Source organism: Psittacula echo (genome assembly GCF_963264785.1).
Source record: "Psittacula echo genome assembly, chromosome: Z".
NCBI lineage: Eukaryota > Metazoa > Chordata > Aves > Psittaciformes > Psittacidae > Psittacula > Psittacula echo.
The window spans coordinates 14,086,867-14,109,813 of NC_137742.1; the positions used below are offsets into that span (position 1 = coordinate 14,086,867).

General features: G+C 42.9%; 1 protein-coding gene across 1 annotated transcript; it reads left to right on the forward strand.

Annotated features, from left to right (window-relative positions):
- Positions 1-1,803: 1,803 nt before the first annotated feature.
- On the forward strand, positions 1,804-19,182 carry IL7R (interleukin 7 receptor). The gene is made up of 8 exons (XM_080638663.1): positions 1,804-1,926; positions 8,333-8,471; positions 11,175-11,329; positions 12,963-13,117; positions 14,160-14,337; positions 15,195-15,285; positions 17,121-17,196; positions 18,666-19,182. The coding sequence occupies exons 1-8, from the start codon at positions 1,836-1,838 to the stop codon at positions 19,167-19,169; spliced, it is 1,389 nt and encodes a 462-aa protein (XP_080494789.1). The 5' UTR covers positions 1,804-1,835; the 3' UTR covers positions 19,170-19,182.
- Positions 19,183-22,947: the final 3,765 nt, after the last annotated feature.

Below are 22,947 nucleotides of genomic sequence, written 5' to 3' on the forward strand. Positions count from 1 at the left end.
CTACATATTTACCAGTGAATCCAAACCTATTTTTTCTATGTCTTATCTAGGCTTAGTGCACCTTCAGGGAACACTTCGGTGGGAAGCCTCAGGTTCCTATCACAAGGAGGGACTCAACACATGTGTGAGAGATACCCACCTTCAGTCGCCCATGCTGAGTTCTTGCAGAAAGAGGGTCATTTCTTCCCATTAAAACAGGGCAGGGGAGCCTGCTGCTCCCTACTCAGGGCAGCAAGTGACACTGGAGGACAGCTTCTGATGTCCTGGCAAGAAAGAGACACTACAGCTGAGCTTTCATCATTTTGGCACTGGAGCAGTTTAAATTACTTCCTTGCAAATGAAAAACTGCTGTGGCTTCCATAGTGAGTCTTATTATTTTAGTGTCATATTTTTTCTGTTTTCTTGGGCATTTTTACCAACTTTGCTCTCAGTTTCCTTTACGCCTCTGACAAAAAGCTTTTTTGGTGCAGCCAGGGTTGTGCCAGAGCTTGCTCTTCCCTTTCAGGCCTTCAGCTCACTTGTAGCTAGCCACATCAGTCAGCTGTGTACATAGCCCTGCATCACGCTCTAGCGTGCGTTGGAGTATACAGCCACAGAGAGTGTGTGAAGGAAATATTTAACACCTCTTTTTATCCTTCACATTCTGCCTCTGTTTTGTCCAAAGCCTGAAAAAATGCGAGATGTAACTGCTTTGTTCTGAGGAGCTAGGTTTTGCAGAATTAATCTCTTAAATCAGCTTTTCTAGGTCAGCATTGCCTTATGTGGGACTTCACAGAATCACAGCATGGTTTGGGTTGGAAGGGACCTCTGAAGATTAGTTAGATAGTTCTAACCTCCCTGTGTGGGCAGGGACACCTTCCACTAGAGCAGGCTGCTCAAAGCCCCATCCAAACTGAGCTTGAACACTTCCAGCGATGGGGCAGCCACAGCTTCACTGGGCAACCTGTGCCAGTGCCTCACTACCCCCATCATCAAAAACTTCTTCTCTATGTCCAATCTAAATCTACCCTCTTTTAGTCTGAAACCATTGCCCCTTATTCTGTCACTACAGGCCCTGGTAAAACACCTCTCTCCATTTTTCTTATAAATGCCTTTAATATGTTGGAAGGCCACAAGAAAGTCTCCCCAGAGCCTTCTCTTCTCTGGGCTGAACAACCCCAACTATCTCATCTTTTCCTCATAGGAGAGGTACTTTATCTCTCTGATCATTTTTGTGGCCCTCCTCTGGACCCACTCCAACAGGTCCATATCTTTCCAAGATTGAGGGTTCCAGAACTGTACTCAGGACTGCAGGTGGGGTCTAAGGAAAGCAGAGTAGAGCAACAGAATCGTCTCCCTTGACCTGCTGGCTACTCTCCTTTGGAGGTCAACACTTAAAGAATAACAACAATCACTCTCGATGTTTCATGTCTGGAAAATTTTTCTCCCTTGGACCCGCTTACCTTCATTGAGAGGAAAGTGGACAAGAGGACTAAACTGTGCTCTCAGGAAAATCAGCAGTAAAAATCCCACTAGCCAAGCCAGGAGCAGTGTCCATGAAACATGCTCCCCACCTGCTGGACTTGGTCAGATTTTGCCCAATAACCCAATGTGCCTGACCCAGAAGGTCCTTAGTTTTGAAGAGAAAAGCATGTTTCAAAGTAAAAGCTCTGCAGATGTCTTCATACTGCTCCTGTGGCTTCCTGCTCTGCCACTAGTCATCCTTGTCGGCATGTTTACATTTCCCCTTGACTGAGGTCTCTTTATCAGGCAATGGGCTTGTTCTGCGTCTAGTATAAAGTAACCAAGCCTGGGTTTCGCACACACACATACTGCACACATGCAGCGTGATCAGGATGACACAGACAAGTACAGTATTGAGCATTTTTGCCCTGCTTCTTCACACCGCTTTTGGGGAAAGTGGTTGCACTTCAGCAGATGGTGATGGTGAGTCATTTCATCTTCATCTTTCCACTTGTGTATGATCCTGAAAAACCTGAGTTAATAGATCAAAAATGCACCTGCTTGACTAAATGAGCTAGTGTTTCAGCATTCAGACTCTTGCTTTTAACGCTAGTACCTGAGGCAGATGTGGAGATGGAGGACACCTATTTAATTTAATTCCTGAGTTTGCTGTCCTTGTAACATCTATATTCATATGAAATTAGACCGTAGCTGTATGCAGAGGGTATGCAAGGTCAGACCTGTTAATCCTTTCTCATTGTATCTAGTGTTCATGTGAGGAATTATGACTGTGAACAGGTACCTGCTTCACTCTTCTGGAGTCCATGCTTACTCTGATCTCTCATCAGAGAGGGGTGAGGTTCTGGCTTCACCTCTCATGGCAGTTTAGTTTCCTCCAAATAAAATGTTTTAATGTACCTCAAACTTGGCCCAAACTCTTCCACTTCAAAAGCTAAACTTTTCTCCCTTTTCTTTAAGCAGTTGCATCAGGTATAACTGGCGAATAGTCCCAGTCTCCCTTATAATATGGCTGAAGCAGCAACTCAACCAGTGGGTTCTCATAGCCCATCACTAAGAGCAGTCATACCTTACTCAATTATAAATTAATTCAACACTTTAAATTTAGGCTTATCGCAGATTTCATTATCTCAGAGAAGTAAAAATTATTTAACTGCATCAAAACAGAAAGAGAAGCAATAAACCCACTCTTTCAGTCTGCTGTTCCTTTTCTCAAGAGACGTAAAAATTTGGATTTGCATATTAAGTCTCAGATCTGTTAAACTTTTAATTGTCTCATATAAAACAGACAATAGTGACAGAGCTTATTGCACTGCATCTGAAGGACATTGGCAGTCTCTCAGTTACCTATAGTTTTAGGAGCTAAAGAGATTTTGGGATTTTGGTTTTTAGGAAGATAGTGGCTGTGTTCCTATGCCAGCTCACAGACAGGGAATCTCATTTTCCTGTGTATGCCATGTATTATAACGTGTGTATATACACATAAGTACACACATATATTTTCTTAGATAGGATACGCCTATGTTTTTAGTTAGAAGAAAATGGAGTGGCTCAGAACCGCATCTAACAACCTTGTTTTTCCTGTTTGCTTTTTATTTATATAGTCTGCAGCTGTTTAGAGCCAGCTCTGGCAAGCAGTTATGGTGGTGAATTGTCAATGCTAGTGATTTATTGTTGGTGTAACTGAAATCTTCAGGGCTTCTCAAAACCTGATATGATCGGACCTTTCCTTGTTTTGTCACTGGCTTCCAGTAAGCCATAATTTGCTTGGAATTAAAGAAAAACAGATTCAGAAAATCACCACTAAAGAATTAGAAGCTTTTATGATTTCTTTATGAACCTCATGGGTTTGGACAATAAATTAAACAATCCAGCGTAAAATCACCCTTTATGGGTGTTTGGCTTTCACTCTTTGCCTCTCTGAGTCACTCTGTCTCCTGGCAAAGTGCCACCGGCCGATGCAGGCATGAGCTCACCTCTGTTATGGACAAATGAGGGGAAAGCTCATCGCAGCACTTGCCTTCATCTCCTCCTCTTTTCTGAGCACTTGCTCCAAGCCCAGCAGATGAGGTGGAGATCCCCAAAGCCTTAAGAGAGCTACAGGCAGAGCTAAGGAGGTGCAGCCATGGAGATGGAGGTGCAGAAGAGAATGGGCAGAGGGTGAAGGAGACATCCTACTGTGGGGTCTCATGGGCAGGACAGCTGGCTTCAGTGGTCTTCCTACACAGATTTGTATGGCTTGTCCAACACCCGTCAAAACTGTTGTGATTGAAATGAGTTCTTCTTGCACCAGATCAGCACTAAATATTTTGCATTACTTTGTTCATGGAGACAGTCACTTCATTGACTTTGGGAATTCCATCATTAATCCTGGAGGTGCTTAGCAGTGCCTTTAGTTTCACGCATTGTTGTTATTCCCAGTGGCTTCAGAGCTTAAATCTGAAGCATGTCCATAGCCTATGCTAACATTCTTCTCTTGGTAAAGGCTCATGAGATTCCTGCTGTCATTTGAACCATCCTGACATGTGTTATACAGACCAAAGAGACAATCATTTCTGCAAAGCACCTTCCATGGCTGTAGCTATAAGAGGAGTTTTCTCTTCCTAGAATCACCCCTCTCAAAGCCCTGCCCTGATTTCAGCCTAGCCAGGCTCAGGGCTCTGCCTGGTCTGGGCTTCTCAAGGAAAAAAATTATAATCCTGTAGATTTTTAATTGTGAAAAATGTCCTTAGTAATGTGAGTCGTACTGCAGTCATCAAAACAATTTACATAGCAAACACATTCATGCATGGTGAGGTTTAGGGAAGAAGTGCAACTAAGATTATATACGTATTTACATCAGACAAAAAAATTGCTGTCCGTCTACAGAGGAACCATATCAGAAAAAGCATTTCAAATTGCTTACTTAACACTATTCACAAGGGTTAATTGTCACATATTTTATGGTTAAGATGTTATTTCCACGAATAAGGAACCACATAATCACCATGTGAAAGTTCAGTGTCAAAGAGGTAAAGTAAGCTTTCCTCTCAGTCCAGCACCAAGGGTGCACAATGCTGGTTAAACCAGCCATAAGTGGCTGTTTGAACTGCAAGACAAAACCTTTTTCTTTTTCATTTTACAGTCATCCTCATAGAGAAGCTCTTTACTGTGAGGGTGGTGAAGCACTGGAACAGGTTACCCAAAGAAGTGGTAAATGCTCCATCCCTGGCAGTGTTCAAGACCAGGCTGGACAGACCCTTGGGTGACATGGTCTAGTGTGAGGCATCCCTACCCATTGCAGGGGGTTGGAACTAGATGATCTTAAGGTCCTTTCCAACCCAAACCATTCTATGATTCTATGATTTCTGCCATTTTTCAATGAAGCAGTAGTGGACAGCTGAAAGAGTTTCTTTTTATATGCCATTTATTAATATGATGATCATCAGTGTGTGCGTTTATGCAATATCTGCTATGTGTAGTTTGCATTTACAGGCAGCACCAAGCAATTTTTCTCTATTATGCAAAGGAAGATCAGTCATCCTAACTCGTAAGTTTAACGTTGCCTTGATGTAACTATGAGTATAAATAAGCCAGTCTCCTGGTAGTCACAAGAAAAGTCTTAGAGAGGCATAAAATGTGTCATACCTGTGTATTTGAGATTTGGGTGTATTTATGTATATAAAATATGTGGGTTTTTCCATTTTTATGCATATTCATGTCAGCTTACTTATGCCCTGCATTTTGAATATATGTATACATATATGAACACACTTTTACCCACAAATATGTAATCTTGTGTAATATACATTTCTGTTCTTTTATTTCAGCCCAGATGGCTCAGGGCTGTGTTGGTCAAGACTCTCACCTGTGTGAAACTGCCGCAGGGCTTGTTCTAGAGTTTCACTGACTTCTGTGCCTCTCTTTTGAACGCAACATTCAAATAGAGAGGCTTTGTACAGCACCTGCTTTGTCCATATCTGTGCTGCACACATTATCCCCTCAAAACAGCAGCACTGTTGGAAGATGCTGCATTCTGTTGCTCTTCAGGGAGAGCTGGGGTCCCCTGGGAACAGACTCACCAGAACTGCGGCGAGAAAGCAAGACCAGTAATTGCTTCTTTGCACCAGTTTCTCATGCTGGCAAATGGCCACTAAATCTTAGCTTGGGAGGAGCTCTGCCTGCGAGCGCTGGATCAGTGCAGCATCGGATGCTCCCATCCTTCCTGCTGCCCACCACAGCTGCTGGTGGTAGCAGCACCTGCCCTAGCCCCTGCCTGTGCTGCTTTTTTGTTTTTCTCTGCATTCCTGACTGACTTACGAATTTCTTCTCCTACTCAAAACCCGACTCCAAATGCACCTGAGCTCCAAGTTCAAGAGGAACCACTGCTGATAGAGACCATGTGGAGTAATGCTCTTGACTTACATTTTAAAGCAATAAGAATAAATCTCCTGCTTTCTCTCTGCTGTGAATCCATGACCAGCTCAGCTACGGTGGGTGAGATTTCATGAAATGAGGCTGAACTGGCAGTTTCTGCCAGAGAGGACTCCTCTCAAAAGCATCAGTCTTAGGTTCACTGATCTCATACCTGCCAAGTGTAGGACTTGAGACATTTGCTCTTAGTCAAACAATGATTATGTTATTAGTCACCAAAGCAAATTGCAGGAAGCCGCTCATTCTGGCAGAAAGTCTGAGCTTTCCCTCCTGAGCCCAAATTTATGACATTTCAGAGAACTTTGCAGTACAATCGAAATGGGGCTTACTTAGAATCATAGAAGAGTTTGAGTTGGAAGGGACCTTCAAAGATCATCTAGTCCAACCTCCCTTCAGTGGGCAGGGATATCTTCTACTTTCATCATGACACCAAAATGCTCTTGCTTTCCTAAAACCACCTATATCACTTTTCCAGTCTTCTCAGTAACCCAGTGAAAGGCCAGCCCTTTGCAGCATGGGCAGGAGGACTCTCCTTGGTCACTTTTGGCCATCCTTGATGCGGCTGGTCCTGATGGCGATGCAGCAATGGCAACTGCTGAGAGTGCATCCTCCGCTGTGGGTCTGCTGCTTTGGAGCTACAAGGTGTTTGATGTGCTTTCAGGATGTCTTAAGCTGAAATTCCTGTACAAATAACTCCGTTAAAATTAGCCCTTGCTTTTCTCATTCTCACTGTTCATATGAGCAATTCTCATATCCACTAAAATAAACCAAACCCTGTAAAAACCTCATTGAGATACTTCTCCCAAACTCCATAAAAAAAAATAAATGAGAGATTGCTGTTTATTTTTGTTATTCTATCTATTTAAAAAATCTTGAAATATATGAAAAATTGTGCTAGGAGACACTTAAAAAGAGAGGAGAGATAGGCAGAGAAAGAAAATACTGTCTTTTTGGAAGTGAGAGTCACTTTCTTGAAGAAAAAAGATTTACTATATAAAGTAAAACACTAATCACTGCAGTTTGCATAAAAGCTCTGCCTACAGAGTCTGAATAAGAGATACTTCTCCAACTTCCATGTTTCACTTGCCCTTTCTTTATTTTATTATTTGTTAGCCTTAAGCATCAGCTCCAGACACTTCTAGCAGTTACTGTGCAAAATATATCCCCCAGTGCATGTTTCTGTTCCATTTATTTTCCAGAGTGTTTCAGTCCTTGACTTGAATATGCTGCTTTTCAACGGACATTGTGAACATGTCTTGCACCCCTTAGCACGCCCAATGATAGCAGCAGTTTGTGGTTCCTAATAGTAAAATCTCTTTGGGAAAGTTCTGAGATGATTTTCAGATGGAGTAGGTCCTGCTTATATGTTGGTGTCCTGTTTTCAGCTGTAACAGAATTAGTTTTCTTCCTAGTAGCTGGTGCAGTGCTGTTTTTTGGCTTTAGCCTGAGAATAATGTTGACAACACACTGATGTTTTAGTTGTTGCTCAGTAACACTTACTCTGGTCAAGGACTTTTCAGTTTCTCATCCTCTGCCAGGGAGGAGGAGTGCAGGAAGCCAGGAGAGAGCACAGCCAGGACTGATGTCCTGAACTATCCAAAGGGGTATTCCATAGCACAGGACGTCATGCCAGTCAATACATAAACTGGGGGGAGTTACCCACTGCTTGGGGGGGGCTGGGTATAGGTCAGCAGGTGGAGAGCAATTATATTGTGCATCACTTGTGTTTTCTGAGCTTTCATTTATCTTTTTTATTGTTGTTCCGTATTAGTATTATCAGTATTGTTATCGTTGGCATTATCTCTATTATCACTGTCTTTTACAATTATTAAGCTGTTCTTATCTCAATCCATGGGGTTTACATTCTTTCAGTTCTCCTCCCCATCCTGTTTAGGGAGTGAGCAAGTGGCTGGATGGTACCGAGTTACCAGCTGGGTTTAAATCATGACACTTGGTATAAAGTTTATCCATAACTTTTAAAACAAGAATTCCCCTCTCACTGGCTCAAACTTCGGAGGAATTGAAACTCAGAGCAGACAGTGTATTTTCTCTGTTTTGCATTTGGTATTGGGACTCTTTCACAGAGGTTTCCAGGTCGATATCAACACCCCTTTTTGTCCATGGTTAATGGAAAAGAACAGACATGAGGTGTCTCATCTGATCTAGCAATCTGCGACAGTGTGGGGTGTTTGTAGTATACAGACTGATGATGCAGAATGTACCTTCGTGTGTGGTAAGTAAATGGGTTTCACTGGCAGGCAGGGAAAGCAACCTTGAAATGGCCAAGTGGCTTTTAATTTCATTTCTAAAAAGCTTTCTTTGCTTTTTTATAAAACAGGTAGGTTGATCCTCTTACTTTCAGGCAACCACATAAAGAAGCAACCCCCTATACAATGGTGCTCCAAATCAAATCCACTCATGGATTTGCTTCTGTAATAGCCTGCTAATCTCTCTTTAGGGACTTTTGGAGACGATGAGCCAGACAATTTAGACATTGAATGCTTCAGCCAGCTGGAATTTAAGGATTCCTATAGCAGCCTGACCTGCAATTTTACCGAGCTGCTTCCTCACAACACTAACTATACCCTGGCCTTGTGGTAAGTGCTGTCAGTCCATGCTTTGGTGAATTTCTAGGAAATGATATGCTATAGAATCATAGAATCATAGAATAGTTAGCATTGGAAAGGACATTAAGATCATCTGGTTCCAGCCTCCCTGCCATGGGCAGGGACATGTAACACTAAACCATGTCATCCAAGGCTATGTCCAACCTGGCCTTGAACACCACCAGGGATGGAGCATTCACAACTTCCCTGGGCAACCCATTCCAGTGCCTCACCACCCTCACAGTAAAGAACTTCCTCCTTATATCCAATCTAAACTTCCCCTTGTTAAGTTTTAACCCATTACCCCTTGTCCTGTCACTACAGTCCTTAATGAGGTGTCCCTCCCCAGCATCCCTGTAGGCCCCCTTCAGATACTGGAAGGCTGCTATGAGGTCTCCACGCAGCCTTCTCTTCTCCAGGCTGAACAGCCCCAACTTTCTCAGCCTGTCTTCATACAGGACGTGCTCCAGTCCCCTGATCATCCGGTTGGCTTTCTGGGCTCTGAGCGCACACTGAAGCCAGTTCATGTTCATTTTCTCATCGACCAACACCCCTAAGTCCTTCTCTGCGAGGCTGCTCTGAATCTCTTCTCTGCCCAACCTGTAGCTGTGCCTGGGATTGCTCCGACCCAGGTGTAGGACCTTGCACTTGGCATGGTTAAACTTCATACGGTTGGCATTTGCCCAACTCACAAGCATGTCGAGGTCCCTCTGGATGGCATCCCTTCCCTCCAGCGTATCAACTGCACCACACAGCTTGGTGTCATTGGCAAACTTGCTGAGGGCGCACTCAATCCCACTGTCCATGTCACCAACAAAGATGGTGAACAGGACCGGTCCCAACACCCATCCCTGAGGGACACTACTTGTTACTGGTTTCCAGCTGGACATTGAGCCATTCACCACAACTCTTTGCGTGCGGCCATCCAGCCAGTTCTTTATCCACCGAATGGTCCACCCATCAGATTGATGTCTCTCCAATTTAGAGACAAGGATGTCATGTGGGACAGTGTCGAACGCTTTGCACAAGTCCAGGTAGATGACGTCAACTGCTCTGCCCCTGTCCATCAGTTCTGTAGCCCCATCATAGAAGGCCACCAAATTGGTCAGGCAGGATTTTCCCTTAGTGAAGCCATGCTGGCTGTCACCAACCACCTCCTTGTTTTTCATGTGCCTTAGCATGCCTTCCAGGAGAATCTGCTCCAAGAGTTTGCCATGCACAGAAGTGAGACTGATTGCTCTGTAATTACCTGGGTCTTCCATTTTCCCCTTCTCGAAAATGGGGGTTATATTCCCCTTTTTCCAGTCATTGGGAACTTCACCTGACTGCCATGATTTTTCAAATATGATGGCCAGTGGCTTAGCAACTTCATTTGCCAGCTCCTTCAGGACCTAAGGATGGATTTCAATCATGCATCACTGTGTCACGTTGCCGTATTCTGGGGAACAGGAGCAGCAAAGCTAGACGAAATTTCATTTAAGACTATTTTATGAAGTTTGAATACCATGTTCAGCAAAGAAGAGGAGTTTAGTGAAACAGAACATAGCTCCCTAATAAGGAAAGAAAACAGCTGGAAAGTCTGTAAAGGACATTATAACATGTCCAATTGTCCCGATCTTGCCTTTGTTGCTCTGGAACACCTCCGATTATGGATGTAGCCTAGCATGAACTGAGAACACTTTTTCTTTAAATTAAATGATATTTGAAAAACCTTAATCCTTGCTTTACCAAGCGGAAAGTAAAAATGTCTTTTGAAGAAGCAGAACCTTTCCACAGAAAATTCTTTGGCAAGAAGGCTGATTTTCCACTGCAGGGAAAATGCCTTTATCTAGTGTAAGCAAAAATTAAGCAATTGTCTTCACACACACAGACATGCAAAAATCACACTAGAATGAGTATACAGAAACCCAACAGTTACCAGACACATCAGTTGTCTCCACTTTTCATTATGGTCTTGAAACTCTTTTACACCTTTATGTTTAAACTGATGCATGTAGCTGAAGAAGGTCAGGTTTTGTTTCTTTAGTATACTTCTGCTTCACCCTTTGTCTGTTTCTCCTGATACTGAAAGATCCACAGCAACTAGCATCAGATGTGAATTTCTTTTATCTTGCTATTCTAATTGTTACTAATTTTTTCCTACCTAGTTCCTTAGAATTTGTCTATTTTCATAAGATTCATTCTGGATTTTGACTGAAATCTTGTGGCAGTCCTCAAACATGGGTATCACACAGATAGAGGAACACACAGATGTAATTCTGACTCTGTAACATATGAGTCCTGAATGACCTGGCTGACTGTTGACCCTATATTTGCTACCACTTCAGTCAATAAGAAATTTCTCTTTATCTTCAGTAAGCATGTAAACCTACTGCCCTGTATTCAACAAAAGTAACAGTAAGAAAATTTTTACAGTTACAAAGGTTTTTAACACATACATCTCCAATTTCGTGACTACATTTTCATGGAGAGCTCCAGGACTCTTTCTGTGACTCATGTAATTTGATTATTGTGCTCAAAAACCATGAGGAAAAAGCACTATCAATCTTTTAAACCCCTTCTTTGCATGATGTTTTTTCTTAGTTCACATGGATTCTCACTTCAGTTACTGTGAAATGAGTAACAAGGTTTCGTCCCTCACTATGTTATAGTAAGACTGAGAAGAAATTAACGTTGTGTTACTTTGGTCAACAGTACCAAGGAAGACAGCAATTATGTGTGCTTCAACATGGAGAAACAAGAAGATGTGTATTTCTTACAATTCACTGATATACTCTCAAATAAATACATTTGCATGGACTCTGAAATGAAGAGAAGGGTCTGCAGAAGCCTAGTGGTAACTGACATTGGTAAGACACTTGACATTTTGGACATTTTTAAGATATGGGTGTTACTGGGGGAAAAAATAGCCCAGCTCAAAGCCTAAGCATCAATCTGGATAACACAAGAGTCAGTATAAAGTAGTGTCCTAGCAAGTCACAGAATTTCAACTGGGGATGGCAGAGTGTGGTGTTCCCCTTGCTTCAAAGCCAAACATGATTAACTTCCATTCAAAATACGCAGCTGAATTTTGGCTTACTCTAACACTCTGTCCAGATCTGGACCTAGGCTGAGTAATGCACATGGGTGAAGCAGCTGCTCATGAGCATGAATGAGCTGTCAAGCAGGGAAATTTTATTCATGTCTCACTGGGGAGCGTGCAGTGTCAGGACTGACTGCACCTTGTATAGCATGAGCTCAGCAGCACAGGGACAGTAAAACTGCAAGATCTCACTTTTTCACACCTTGCTTCTTGGTGGAGCCTGTCATCTGAACAAGGTGCTCAGGCATCCTGCAGCACAGAAGGGACACTGAGAGCCCATGAATGGGCTCGTCAAAGCCGTGATAGAGACCTGCCTGAGCCAAGAAATAGGGAACTCTGGGCAAGTGGGTCTCCTTAGGACTTATCCTTCTTGGGATCTGGTCTCCTTTGGGGGCTGCAGAAAAGCCCATATAGGGTAGCTCTGGTCTGCTCTAGTGCCACATTGCTTTACCTTTGTCAGTAGGCACTGTGACATCCCTGTGTTATGAAAAGTTCTGCCCAGTCCAACAGTTTTGTCATAATTACCTCTCAGTTTATGGAATATCTCTGGCAGTTTTTCCTCTGGAAACTGTGGTTCTGCATTAAAGGATTAAATATACAGGGGCTGTAGAAGGAGTGGACATAATTTCTGGTTATATGTATTTTCCTGAGAGAAGAGAGGTGTGGGTTCTCTCTTCCTGTGACAATTGATGTACTTTACATGGCACATTCATGAAGCCTCAGTGACACAGACACAGATCCCTGCAGACCTCAGGCACATCCAGCTCAGACACCTTTTGGGGAGTCCTGAGGACTGCATTTCAGACTGTCAAGTCCAAAACATACCACCTGTATACCACTTGTACGTGCAAAGATGGTCATTTGACAGTCTCCTGCAGACAGGTCAGGGGTAGGTTCATAGTAAGGGCCACAGGCCCCTTTTCTGCTTCTAACACTGTCATACTTTGTCCCACTGCCCTGACAGCTACAGGCATTTGTACCCATACCTAGCTTGCTTGCTAGTGCCTTCCTCTCAGAGCAGTGATAAGTTCTGCCATGCAGTCTCCATCTCAGACACTGACTAGATGGCCTGAAGTCCAGGTCTTCAGGCAGTGCTACAGGGGTGGGCATGCTCAGGAACTGCATTCCAAGACTAAATGTCAGATCCCTAGGAAGCTCTATCGATGCTGGTCACACTGCTGATCCAGCAGGTCAAAAGCAAGCCCCTTTCGGGACTAAGGTGTAAGGATGAGCTGGGGCTCAGCCTGAGGCTCACCCAGCCCAGGCCAGTGCTTGCTGAAGATAGGTCACCATGCAGGTGCTGTAACTTGAATGGACATTTTTTTTTCATACTTTTTAAAACCTCTTTATTTCGTAGTAACATTGTTTTATTCCTGTTGCATCCTTGTTATCATTTGCAGTTAAGCCTGAAGTACCATTCAATGTAAACATCACATATCAAAAGGAGGCAAATGAGTATCTTATTCATTATAGTACGCCACACTCACGGAAGAAATACTTAAGTGACAAATTAATACACCAAATAGCCTATCGTCAGGAAAAAGGTACTTGGCAGGTAAGTAATGATGTATTGTTGACCTTACACTAATTCCTGAAATTACACATTATCAGAAATACCAGCGTCATGTAAAAAAATCTGCATTTTTAAGATTCTCCAGCTGGAAACTTGGAGAGGTGCAATATTTGGAATATTCATCAGTCAAAACAATTCCAGACTGGCAGCACCCATGTCTGTCAGGCACTTTTCTGGTCTAATGAAGTTCCATTCATTCAGGCTTTGCAGCGGGAAGAGAAAACATAATGTAACAAACCACCCTAAGGTTTGGATGGCTTGCTCTTTGCTATTGCGGTTTTGCTGTCATTTTTTGTGCTCATCACTCAGTAAACCGTATCACCCCTTTTCCTATTTAGCAACAGTTTCTTTGTGTACCTTTTCCACTGAGCCTCTCTCAGCTTCATGTGCAGCCCTGCAGTTCTTCCACACTCAGACCACACTTAGAGCTGCAGGTCCCTGTGATCTGGATCTGGTTTGGGCTGCCTGGCTGCTGGGACCTCTGTCCCCCCTGTCACAAGAGCAGCCAAGCAAACACAAATCCAGATGTTTGAAAGTGTGGACTATACCTGGTTTTTATGGAAGGAACACAGGAGAACTGTAGCTAGAAAAACAGAAGGATTAAGGTAACCAAATTAATTGAAATGAAGAGCTGCACTTCTTTCAGCTTCTTTCCTATATCTGCTCTTTTAGAAGTTGCCTTCTTATGCTGTACAAATGTATCTTTTCCCCCTCCCACTCCTGAGCCTTGCCAGAGAATCATGTGTGTCCCACTGCAGTGTTGACAGTAGCAAAGCACAGTTAATATTTTCAGCTGTTTTCCAAAGAGATTTTACCCACTGCTTATTTCTTCTCTTGATACTGTCTGGACTACCTCTCTGTTAAGCTACACTGATGCCTTCATGACCAGCTGTATAATAACTAGAGACAGAGCAAGTAGCACAGTACTGCAGGGATGAACCTGATCTTGCACATTTTTGCTGAAAATTGAAGACGCTTTGCCTGTGTCTTCTAGAAAAATAATTGGATTTTTTTGTGTGTTTAGACGATAGAGTCACCATACCTTCAGGGAAAATTACTGGGGAAAAACCTTGAAAATGATGCATTGTATGAGGTGAAAGTACGTTCACAGCCCAACAGAGACTACTTTAAGGGAACGTGGAGCGAATGGAGCACTTTGAAGAGCTTCAGAACCACAAGGGAGCAACGCTCAACAGGGAGTTGTAAGGGCGGAAACCACTTTGGTCCATCTGGAAGAAAGGGGAGCTAGGGGTCTTGGCTCCCTGGCCAGCCCCAGCAGCAGCAGCGTTAAGAGCATGGGGAGGAATGAGCCTGTGACTGCTGCAGGGCTCAGCCCTCACAGGCACTGAGCAACCCAGAGGAGATGACCCAGAGAGCAGCTGTATCAGTCTGCCTGGGGCTCACTTTCCATATGTAATTAAGTCTCAGTCATAAGCAATAAGATCAGATGAAATGCTGCCGCAAAGGCATGAGGAAGGTGCAAAGAGAGGTGAAGTCTGATTCATTCCTGCTTGCTGTCTCTTGGCATGCAGGAAGAAGTACCAGCTTGCACTGAGAATTTTAGTTAAGGCACAAAGAGTGGTGAAACACAACCACTTTCAAGGCCCTGGACTTGTATGGGAACATGGCACTTTCATCACAAATATAAGGGATAAAAACTCATAACTGCACTTGTAAACATGAATAATTCTCTTGGTCCTTGGGGTCCCTTCAGTTCCCAGGGGCATCTTGCCAATATGTGTGTTAGAAGACACTTCAGTGCTGCTGTAAGGATGTGGCAAGTGGTGGCTTCAACACAATGGAGGTGATAACGCTTTGAGCTGCTTTAATCCAACCTGGGAACCCAGCCTAAAGTTCAGCCAAGGGCTGATACTCTGGCAGCATACTCTTTCCTCCTTCAAAAATGCAAGAGAAATGTACCACTACACGGTCCAACGAGACGCAGGTGCACTGCTTGGCATTAATTCCTGATTTATTGTCTGAGGAGACATCACAAGTTACTGTTGCTTAACGGTGAGGCATTTATATGTATTGGCTGATGTTCTTTGTTTTTCTTTAGACAGCAGTGTGGTCGTGGTTATAGTTTCCATCCTGGGATTCATGCTGTCCATTGTCATGATTGTCCTGATTGTAACTTTTTGGGAACACAGGTAATCTAAGGCCCGTTATATCAGAAAAAAATATTGGAAGCCAATCCTGTTCTGACAGTCTTATTACTTTTCGTGTCTTCTTGCTATACTAAGGAGTATGGTCTTTCTATCTCTCAACTTCTATGTGAAGACAAAGGCAGGCAAAGAGTAGAAGTGGACAGTACAAGAGAGGATGTTGGCAGACAGAAGATAACCTGCCACTTTTAGCATAATTCAGTTTTGGGCTTGAAACACTGAGACCTTTGGGGAGCTGAAGTCATCATGAATCCAGAAAAGAAAGCAACCTGCCTGCAGATTTTAATGAAGTCCCAAAAGACGTGGAAACAGTCTCTCAGGGAGATTGCCTCTTTCCCCTTTCATAACCTGAATCAACAGAGTGCTTGCTCTGCAGCAGCATCACAGAGGTCTCTGCAAAAAGGGCTTGATGGTGTCAGCCACCTCTCCAGATATATGGTGAAACATCCTCCACCAAAGCAGCCATGGCAGAAGTGGGACTGGAGATACAGTCATTACACAGGCGGTCCTCTGTTTTGGGTTTTCTTCATATATCAGCTACACAGCAGTAAATAGCTGTAAATATGTTTTAAAATACATGGCTGCATATGCTTATATAGAATAGATAATGACAAACTGAAGACCATGAACACATACATGGATAACCTGGTGAAACCAGAATCTGAAGTGAAAGAAATTCCAAGTTCATAGGAAATGAGCCCCTTGCAAAGCAGAAAGCCCAGGGCTGTTGGGTGGCATTCAGAACAGCTTGTCTGTGACATCCAGCTCCACTGACATCCAGAGAGATGGTTGCATGTAAGCTGCTTTTTGAGGATAGCACTTGGCTTGTACTAACTCCTGAATTACACATGGGGATTGCCTGGAAATGTGCTAGTTGGCCTTGATCAAACCATGCCAAGAACTATTTTAATAATTAAACATTTTAGACACTGGACTTCTCTGCCAGGGAACACTCTCTTTGTCCTGTTTTGTTTGCAAGGATAGATGTGGCTTGAGATTCATATATATGTTATATCTTGCTTTTTAGTGTTGCTGAGCTCCTGCAGTTCTTTAACTCTGATGATCTGTTAAAGTGCTAAAAAAAACAGGTAAAACTTTCTGAACACAGAGATTCCCTTTTAAAAAGAAGGGTTTATGCATGTGCATATATACCCACATATATAGCACATTAAAAAAAAACCCACAAAAAATATATTCATTTACACCTATAGATACATCATTGCAACACTGAATGTCAGTCAGGCAATATTCTCTAGATGCTTCATAGCAGAAGGTTTCCAGCAGCACAAAATGAGAACTTTGATAACTGAGGCAGTAAAAATGAGACCTGTGGGGCAAGACTACAATACAGATACCAGAAACACAGATAGCTAGCCAGCCAAGAAGTGTACAATATGCAGATCTTTGAAGTACGTAAACATGTAGAGGCAAATATCAGCAAATTCGCACTTTAACCACAGCATCATTTTTCACTTGCAGAAATTAGTTTCACTATGCAAAACCCTGTTAACACAGCTACATGCAAATGAGCTCTTTGCCAGCACAGTATGCTGCTTTTCCAGTACTTGGTGAAGTGTTTTCCTTTAGCTGTGACAAGTGGTTCACCCAAGAGAACAATGACTATTCAGTGACCTTTATAACTCTTCTTCTTCTGTCTTTGTTTTATTTTGAAACTTCTCTGTTGTTTTTCGAGTAATTACGGTCAGCCCTAAGGCTTTGTGAGAATTAATACGAATGACACAATATGAACCTCTGATATCTAAACATATCCCTCTTTTGCTGCTGTTGAACACCTTTTTTGTCCACTGTTGCTGCTTTAGGATCAAGCCTGCTGTGTGGCCAAACCTTCCTGATCATAAAAGAACATTGGAGCAGCTATGCAAGAAGCCAAAAAATGTATGTACTTCCATTGTTGTTTTCACTGGTGTATATACTACTGTGAACAAGCCTATCACTCACAAGAGATAGTATGTGTAGTTGCTGCAGGATCTGAGACATCATTCTGAGATTAATTCTACATTTCACTGAAGACAGTCCACATTTGCACTGGCAGATGCTAGTTAGGTGTAGAGAAATAACACACAATTCAATTAGTGCCTGAGCTTTGACATGTGTGAAGTCAAAGAGGGCTGGAAAACTTGATATATGAAGAAACAATGAAGGAATTGAGTTTGTTTATAGAAAAAAGGAAGCTCAGCTCAGGGTGAGGACTAATAATTACAACCTTCTAATACCTAAAGTGTAGGTAGGGAGCTGGTAGGGGTCCTCTTGCCACAACAATTCATGGTAACAAGACCAGAAGCAGCAGGTGTATGTTGCTTCAGGGCAAACTTCATCTGGATATAAGGAAGAAATCTTTCTCCATGAGAACAATTAAACTTTGTGTAGGTTGCCCACAGAAAAGGTAGGTTCTCCTTTGCTGGAAGGGTTCTAGTGTAGGGTGAGAGGGATCTGCATGACCCAGTCCAGGCCCTGCTTCTGACAAAAGGTTGGACCAGTTGAACTCCAGAGGTCCTTTCCAACCAAGACACTTTGGTGATTCTGTGAAACTGGTTGTGGGACTGGATGAGGACCCTTTGCAAATGTCCCTGGTGATGGCCATGTACCCTTACAGCCAGCAGAGTTGCTCATACACATGTATGATGTACATGAACTGCCCTGCCAGACAAAAGCCAGACGGATAAATGCTATAAACCATAAGGTGAGGCAGTAACCTTAAAAGTATGTGCCTAGTGCTTTTTTTTTTTTTTTTTTTGTCACTTAGAAACTCATCAGCACTGTTCTCTCCAGTTGATACATTGTTAGCATGTTCTGCTCTGGAGCCAGTTTTAGGATCCACGGGTAGTTCTGCTAGTGTTTTATATAAACTTTTAAATATAATAATATTTAACAGGAGGTCTAAGTTGACTCTCCCACCCCCTATGCTCCCCTGTGCAGGATTCCTAATGTGTTTCAGGAAGTCGTGGCAAACTTTTACTTCCTTCGCTGCTAAATTAGGAAGGTAAAACTGCAAGGAACTGATTGGTTGGCACTCATTCCTGTGAGATGGCAGGTGTGCAAATAGATGTGCAGCTCAGAAAAGCCTCTGAAACACCAGTTCCCACCACATTGTGTACAGCATAAAACACTTTTCAGTGGTGCTGCTTGTAGGATGACAGTGGCTACATACAGATTAATATGGAAAAGGATTTTAAGTCACCCAATATTTTATTCTTTGCTAACCTATTGTTTAACCTGCTCAAGGTTACTTTCAGAGTTGAAGAAATAATAAATACCTTACTAAAATAAAATGAAATATCAAAGCACCTTTTCTTTTAGGCTAATACCCACTGTTAACTGACCATGCTGTTCCCTTTGCCATGCAGAATTTTGATATAAGCTTTAATCCAGAGAGCTTTGGTTACGTTCATATCCATAAAGTGGATGGCATTCGAGCAAAAGCTGAACTGGAAAATTTTCTGCAGCCACCAACTGCTCCAGAGACAAACCTTCCAGAAAAATTTAAGAACAAATCAGACCTAAAGATGATTCCTGCAATGACAGACAAAAGCAACTTAAACCTGTCTGTGACTTATGGAGAAATCTGGCCAGCTGAAGCCCTGCACAGACTCCTGGGTACCAGCCAGTTTGCAGCCACTGAAGAAGATGGTGACTCCAGCACATACGAGGTGTGCCACAGCAACAGGGTGCCCCTATGCCATGATGATTTCAACCTTTCCTCTGCTCCTCCCCCAGATCCCTCCAGCCAGCCTGGATCAGAGCCCCTACATGGTGACACCATGTCCCATATGCTGCCTAACAGTGAAATGAGGCCACCAAACAACGAGGAAGCCTATGTCATGATGTCTAGCTTCTACAAAGTTCAGTAAACCTTACATGGATGACAGCATATCTTTTTTTCTCTAACAAAAGCAGAACACTGAAGCTTTCTGGTTTGTTTTCCTGTATCCTATGAGTTTCAGCCTCTGCAACGCACTACTTGCAGTGCTTCACGGTACCTACAAGGAAGCTGGTTCTCCCACGTTTCAGTGATAAGTGGCCCGACTTCAGCTCTCAGTGTGCCATTAACAATCTCCGCTGAGCAGAAATTAAATTTCAATTCAACCTGACTTTAATCTTCAGATCTGATTAATCCAGAGCAATGACACTGCAGTCCTAGCTGAGGATCACAGCAGGTCTTGTAAAAGATAATGAACTCCTGTTAACCTCTTGGTTGCGGAGTTAAGGCTTTATTAATACCTAAGCAAGAAATATGGCAACAAATTCAAGCTAAACAGAATACAATCTTTTTTAAACAGTGGTAGGTCAAGGACAACTCCTCTGCAGTCAGTGGAAGTCCATGAGTTTGTGAAACACCAGTAAATGAAAATTGCTATCAAGCATTAGTTGCCTGGGGTTTCAGGAGCTTGGTCATTGTAAAGGCAGTTTGCTGAGCCCCAAGGAAAAAGGACACATGGATTCACCCTAGAAGATGTTTTCTCAGCGTGATTTTTTTTTTTTTTTTTTTTTTTTTTTTTTTTTTTTTTTTTTGTCTTGAGCCAAAGAGATTAAAACAAAGCAAAACCCTACAGCCACTACTTTTTACCGCTGAAGATCTGCCCTGGAGCCGGTTTTAGGATCCACAGGTACTTCTGCTAGTGCTTTATATTAAAGATCTTCAGCATTTCATGTGCTAGCAATTTTTAGCTAATAAAACAAAACAAAATCAATGAAAAGCAAAGTCCCATCTCTTCCTGTAAACTAAATCTGGACAGTAAAACATGTGGTGTTGTCTTTCTCTGCAGCTCTTGTGCAAACATTAGTGCAGCATGTAGGTACTTGCCAGGAGAGAAGGGCTGAGTGGACCATGTTTGTTTACTAGTGGTTTTTCCAATGGCTGTGGCTGCATGAAAATACTTTGAATTTGGCCAGGTAATATCATGCAACAGTACAACAGTGACCTAGGTAGATGAATGGATGGATCCTGCCAGTGATCAGAAGACTTACAGTTTTTGAAAGTACCTTGTAGATTGCCTGGAGATAGCATTTTATTATCCTTTTAATTTTTATTTTTATTTTGCATTATGGCGGTGGAAGGCATCCTGTCCCTTCCTACTCACGTTTCCCTGGACTCTCTGCCCAGCTCTGATGGGTTCCTCTCGTACTGCCATGCAGAGATGGCTGAGCCACTTGACAGTCCCAATGAGATGCTGCGCATTGCAGAGTACAGGCTCGGAAATAAGGCTGCTACAGCCACATGGTTGCACGACAGCTGAGCAGTGTGGCCATGGGAAATCCAAGCTGCTTTGCTGCACTCTGGGGTTGGTGACTCCTCACTGTCTCCTCACTGTGCAGTCTCAGTTCCTCCAGCTGCTTGAAACTATCTTTTACTGAAATGTATTTACATTCCCAGAGTCTAAGGGTAAAAGTGTCCTCTGTCATCATCAGAGCTGCTCAGATTTGTTCTGACTGGTGAGAACCACAGAGATTATTACAGAAAAGCTGCATTTGATGTAGCCTACTGGAGAAAAACAGCACTCCCAAGACAGCACTCCACCTTCTCCAGTTCGACCCAACACCAGCGAAATCTTCAAAAAGGGACAACCTTATGGTCCGTGTGTGCAAAGGGGATGAGCATTTGGCTCAAGGAATTCCAGTGACATTTTACAGAATGGGTTTTACTGCTATTTCTCACTGAATGGAACCTTGATTGTTGCAGCAGAAAAGATGAAAAGCCCTGAACGTTCATTTGCTTCATAATGCTTGTATATCCTTTTTAAAAAAGCTGCTGGTAATGCTCATACTGTGCTATCTTGCACAGTGCAGTTGTAGATGCAGATAGAAATTGTGCTGCAAAAATTTCTTCTTCCAGTAACATGGTGAAAAACAAAAAGGGGATAGAGGAAGAAGCAAAAGCACATCAGAAAAAATCCTGTACAGTATGTGCTATGCTTGTTGCAATTTTATAGCTATTAGCATAAACATGATGGGAGTGTACAGTGTGATACACTCACTCGTAGCTTCGTTTTGGGAAAAAAAGGAATGCAAATATGCTCCAAAACAAGAAGCACCATAAGCACTTCAGGTCCATGCTACAGCTTTTGGATACAAGGTACATACATGAAGATACAGCCAAAGTTATGTCTTGACAACACTTCACTGAGTCAGGACCAAGTAGCTTCCTTATTCTATGAGACAGTTTTACCATAGCTGTTTACAAATTCCCATCTGCCTCAACATCCACACAGAGATGTCCACTCAGATTTCACATGCTCCATGCACCTTCTTTAATTCAACATAACCTTCCTGCTCCACACTTTCTGCCTTTCATGCTATACTCAGCTGCACACACAAAAAGAGGGTGATGACCCTGGCTTGTATGTATTTGCTTTATGACATCATGCCTGGAGCTGCCATCTCCTCTCTGCATGTACCCGTCAGGCTTTGCCACCTCTTCTATGCTTATGGTACAATACAACTGCTCCCCTGTCTGCACTTCTCCCCTTTATCTATGCGCAGCTCATTTGCACTATGCAAACATCTCCTAGCAGCACACAGACGCTAATCTGTGAAATAAAATAAATCTTTTGTCAGTTATAACACTGAGTCACCGTCTAATTTTAATGATGCTGAAAAATGTTGATTACCTCTCAAGGCGATAATTGTCCCCTGCTGAATTTATTAGTTTGTTTACCTCCTTTTGTGCACATTCGTTAGATGAGCTGATAAAGAACACTGAAATGCTTTGTGTCAGTGGGGAGGTAGACCAGCTAACCCTGGGGAGGCAGGGGAACTTCATGCCAGGGCAAAGGGATGGTTAAATGCATGCGATGTGCAGTGAAGTCTGTGCCGTGTGAAGAATGTGCCAAGAACTGTGAAGGGTTGGTCCCCCTGCTGCCACAGGGACATGTGGCTGAATTTGATGCAGTTTTAGGCAGGAACAAGCTGATCATGAAGCTGTCCTCTCTTGCAGCAAGGGACCTGGTGATGCTGGCAGGGTCTTGCTGCAGAGCAGAAGTTCATCCCCTTCCAGATTTCTTAACAAAAGTGTTTACTGATTCACAGCCCTGTGTTTACACACTGATATCACAGTCCTGCAGCCCTGGCGGGGAACAGCAGCAGGGTTTTAGTCAATATGCTTTTTGTTCTAGCTAGTTATCTCTTTGGTTGTGATTTTCTAAAGCTATCCTTTAAAATCAGCTAAAATATAACATAACATAAAGGAAGTTTATCATCTCTGTGAGGCATTAGTTTAGGATCAAGCAGTTACATAGTATTGTGATAATGAAGCCTCCTAAATTAGCACTCCCGTGTGTAACACGACATTGGCAAAACAAATCTAATGTACAGACACACAACAAAACAACCAATGATGCCAGGAAATGCCATTGCTAATTCGTACCGACCCTGCCGTCCCCTTTCCCACCCAGCAGCTCCAAGGTTCAGTAATGCCGGCTGCTCCTTGTCTTGCTAGCGACACCTGCTGAATGAAGCTACGTGTCAGAGAAGTCCAACACTGAGGCACCCGCTGTTGTCATCATTAAGCTCTGGGAACGGTGATCAGACTGGAACGTGAGAAAAAAATCTCAAACCCGCAACGAACTAAACAGTGTTTCACTTCTTTATGTTCTCTGGTCCCAGAAAAGCTGGGGCTAATGGAAGAAAAAG